The sequence below is a fragment of the Centropristis striata genome, chromosome 21 (assembly GCF_030273125.1).
Source record: "Centropristis striata isolate RG_2023a ecotype Rhode Island chromosome 21, C.striata_1.0, whole genome shotgun sequence".
Classification (NCBI taxonomy): Eukaryota; Metazoa; Chordata; class Actinopteri; order Perciformes; family Serranidae; genus Centropristis; species Centropristis striata.
Window position 1 is genome coordinate 1,431,714 of NC_081537.1, and position 4,695 is coordinate 1,436,408.

General features: G+C 41.3%; 1 protein-coding gene across 1 annotated transcript; it reads left to right on the plus strand.

Moving 5' to 3' along the window:
- Nucleotides 1-474: 474 nt before the first annotated feature.
- On the plus strand, nucleotides 475-3,360 carry lrrc18b (leucine rich repeat containing 18b). Its single transcript, XM_059325069.1, has 3 exons — nucleotides 475-584; nucleotides 1,519-1,794; nucleotides 2,896-3,360. Exons 2-3 carry the CDS (start codon nucleotides 1,537-1,539, stop codon nucleotides 3,358-3,360), a joined length of 723 nt encoding a protein of 240 aa, XP_059181052.1. The 5' UTR covers nucleotides 475-584; nucleotides 1,519-1,536.
- Nucleotides 3,361-4,695: the final 1,335 nt, after the last annotated feature.

A 4,695-nucleotide genomic window follows, 5' to 3' on the forward strand; every position in this document is an offset into this window, starting at 1 on the left:
ACTAAAATTCAAACCAAAACTTTATTATTATCATTGTTATTATTATCTTTAAAATGAATAATTAATCTAACAGTCATTTATATGCCTTTGAAAGTCAGATTTTGAATTTCACTAAATGACTAAATGACTAAATGATATAAGGAAAGGTTTTCTCTAAATGTGAGGTAAAATCATCCAGATTAAAATAACTTGGACACTAAATGATTTTACTCTCACTATCTTTTCTCTGTTTGGATTCCTGACTTCTTTATCAGTCAGTTAACAGAACTGACAGCTTGATATGTGGTTTTTATTTGAATAATCATAGAAACTGTCACCATAATGTTAAATAAAACCTTTAAACAGCTTCCACATGGAGAACCAAAGGAACAAACTGCTGCTGAGAGCAAACAGCTGTTGCCTGGAAACAGAAGAAAACAATCCCAGTTCCACCCAGTGAGTCTGAAGCTCTACCACGACGACTGACTGGTTTTTATTTACAGACAATGATCCGACTGGTTTTTATTTACAGACGTCTCCAGTAACACCTTGGATCAGACCAAACATTCTGTTGTCTCTTTGTTGGATGGAAGGAATCATCAGAGGTAAGATCCAGAAATTATTATTATTATTAGAACCAGAAAATGTTTCTTTATCATCAAATCATTTAATGGACTTCAACTTTTATTCTGAAACACTTCCTCTTCTTCTGGGGGAGGGGTCAGTGGGCTTTCAGGGGGAGATAGCAGGTCAACAGTAGATAGAATTATTATTATTATTATTATTATTATTATTATTATTATTATTATAGAATTTAATTATGAAGGTGAATTTGAGATGCAGTTAATCGCTGCGTGTCACATTGTTCTTTAAGTCTGTCAAAGAAGTTAGTTAATTAGTTAGTTAGTTAATTAGTTAATGAATCGATTCATTTATTTAATTTTTCAGGATTTAGAACATTATTATATATTGAAGTCCATGAAGGCCAAACTCAACTATGTCTCTTAAGAAGTTGCAGCAATTTTCTACAATTTGTTCCACACATTTTGTTCTAAACTTGCCTTTTTTTTTTACCACTCAGCAACAGATAAAAATAGTCAAAAATTCCAAATCAAGACACCAACACCTTGGTGATGTCATAGAGAAATACATGCTGCGGCTTGGCTTCAAAACTTCTGACATTTCTGAGACTTTTGCAACGTAAATTATCTGTCCATGCAGCAGATCATTTCCCTCAGATTTACTGTTTGATCTGGTTTTTAGACTAAACACCTTTTTATCAGTGTATTGTCGTTCCAGTATCTTGAGGTCAGAGGTCAAGGAACTAACAAACTAACAAACTAACAAACTAACTAACTAACTAACCTTTAATCTTTTTTAAGTAGGATAAAGCATCTGTGAAGTGTTAATTAAAACATGCTTTGTCATGGAACAATAGGTGATGTGGATATTTAAGGAGAAAGGTAAAACCAGTGTGGTGTCTCTGGTTTCTTCTGGACTGAGTCCAGTAACGTGATCTTTGGTTCTGCTTCCTGTTAGCTCCAGAGCTGCAGCACCATGGCCAAGGGCAAGAAGAGCAAACAGGCTAAAGGTCCAAGCATCTCCCTGAAAGCGGCTCAGGACTGTGTGGAGCTGACGCTGGAGGGGAAACGCCGTCTGGACCTCAGCTACAAGCAGCTCTCCACGGTTCCCCGGAGCCTCCAGAAGCTGGGCGAGATGGACCAGCTGGACCTGAGCAGGAACCTGATCACCAAGCTCCCCATCTTCATCGACGTCTTCATCAGCATCCGGGTTCTGGACCTGCACAGCAACTACGTGAGTATGACAAGAACCGGAGGAACCGATGTTCCAGAAGGCATCGATGAGCAATAACAGCTAGCTCTGTAGCAGTACAGTGTGTATGTGCTAGCAGGCTAACAGTTAGCACTGTAGCAGTACAGTGTGTATGTGCTAACAGGCTAACAGTTAGCTCTGTAGCAGTACAGTGTGTATGTGCTAGCAGGCTAACAGTTAGCTCTGTAGCAGTACAGTGTGTATGTGCTAGCAGGCTAACAATTAGCTCTATAGCAGTACAGTGTGTATGTGCTAACAGGCTAACAGTTAGCTCTGTAGCAGTACAGTGTGTATGTGCTAACAGGCTAACAGTTAGCTCTGTAGCAGTACAGTGTGTATGTGCTAGCAGGCTAACAATTAGCTCTATAGCAGTACAGTGTGTATGTGCTAACAGGCTAACAGTTAGCTCTGTAGCAGTACAGTGTGTATGTGCTAACAGGCTAACAGTTAGCTCTGTAGCAGTACAGTGTGTATGTGCTAACAGGCTAACAGTTAGCTCTGTAGCAGTACAGCGTGTATGTGCTAACAGGCTAACAGTTAGCTCTGTAGCAGTACAGTGTGTATGTGCTAACAGGCTAACAGTTAGCTCTGTAGCAGAACAGTGTGTATGTGCTAACAGGCTAACAGCTAGCTCTGTAGCAGTACAGTGTGTATGTGCTAACAGGCTAACAGTTAGCTCTGTAGCAGTACAGTGTGTATGTGCTAACAGGCTAACAGTTAGCTCTGTAGCAGAACAGTGTGTATGTGCTAACAGGCTAACAGTTAGCTCTGTAGCAGTACAGTGTGTATGTGCTAACAGGCTAACAGTTAGCTAGCTCTGAAGCATTACAGTGTGTATGTGCTAACAGGCTAACAGTTAGCTCTGTAGCAGTACAGTGTGTATGTGCTTCACTTAGCGATCTCTGTTTGTTTACAACAAGCAGCCGGACACTAAAAACTGTTCCTGTTTGTTTAAAAGTAGTGCAATAAAAATCCAGATGTTTTCCCTAAATGATGAGTAATCCTGATGAATAATGGTGATTCTCATAATAATGCTGCAGCCCTACATGATACTATTATTAGGTATAATGTGTCCTCCTTTAGCTGGAGGAGGTCCCGGTGACCATCGGCCGTCTCCAGAACCTGCTGGTGTTGAACCTGTGTAACAACCGTCTGACCAGTGTTCCCAGTGAGCTGGGGCTGCTGGGTAAACTGACCACGCTGCTCCTGGGGATGAACCAGCTGGAGGCGCTCCCTGCCTCCATCGGCGCCCTGAAGGAGCTCCGCCACATCGGCCTCTCCGACAACCGCTTCACCCGCGTGCCGCGCTGCCTGTCCAGGCTGGACCGGCTGCAGAAGGTGAACCTGGACAGGAACCCGGTCCTGAGGGAGGAGACCCCGGGCCCCCAGGCCCTGCTGGTCTCAGAGAGGCTCTACCTGGTCCAGGAGAACCTCCTGTGTGAAGACTGCCTCCTCAGGTGCCAGACGGAGAGGGAGAAGGTGGAGGAGGTGTTAGACAGGAAGGAGACGCCGTCTGATGGGTCAACAGGACCTCCGGACTCAGCATGAGTCAGACATATATCACCTTTAACACCTGGAGAACGTTTCCATTAGTGTTTATACTCAGCATGACTCAGACATGGACACTTTTATATCACCTTTAACATCAAAACTACGTTTCCATTAGTGTTTATACTCAGCATGACTCAGACATGGACACTTTTATATCACCTTTAACATCAAAACTACGTTTCCATTAGTGTTTATACTCAGCATGACTCAGACATGGACACTTTTATATCACCTTTAACATCAAAACTACGTTTCCATTAGTGTTTATACTCAGCATGACTCAGACATGGACACTTTTATATCACATTTAACACATAGAGCAGTAGTTCTCAACCTTTTTGAGTCGCGACCCCCAATTTAACATGCATGTTGTCCGCGACCCCCGCTCACTGAACACAATCTCACACACAGTTCAGATCATACAAAAAAGAAACAAAATGACCAAAAAAGACAAAAAATTACCAAAAAAAGCAAAGAAAATGACCATAAAATCATACAAAATGACCAGAAAATACACAAAACGACTAAAAAAAGATACAAAATGACAAAAAAAAAAAAAAAATTACCAAAAAAAAAAACACAAAATGACCAAAAAAAGACATTAAATGACCAAAAAGACTAAAACACATTAACACATGAACACTTTAACACAGTGGAGACAGAGCTGACTTCCGGAATTATTTAATATTATCTCTGTCTTATTTTATTATCTGGGGGTCGCTAATTATTTAGCGACCCCCAGAAATCATCTCGCGACCCCAATTGGGGTCCCGACCCCCAGGTTGAGAACAGCTGACCTAGAGAACGTTTCCATTAGTGTTTAAACTCTTCATCTCACCTGATGCTCCTGATTCATCAGGAGGGCCCTATGTGGCCCCCGGGCCTCATGTTGATCATCCCTGCTTTAGACGGACTGAATCCAGCAGAGAAACTATTTACAGACGACAACTAGATTCTTTTAGCAGTTCTTTAGTAAAAACTGACTCAATGTAGGAGAAGCAGCTTTTAGCTCCAGCTGCTCTAGTGTGTGACTCAACAACAACAACAACAACAACAACAACAACAACAACAAGAGCTGAAGAAGGCATGAGACTCTACAGCGCCATCTACTGTTCTCCAACAGACTGAAGACATGAAGCATGATGTTATTGAGCTGCTGTTGATTTATTATTTTACTTTAAGAACCGGATCATTTCTCACCTGTTTCCTGCGTCAACAGGCCGTCTCAACATTATGAAGTTTTTCAAAATAAAGTTTCACTTCCTTTAAATAAATTAGCTAAATGAGGAGCTTCACAATATTCAATCATGATTCCCAAAAAGTTGGGACATG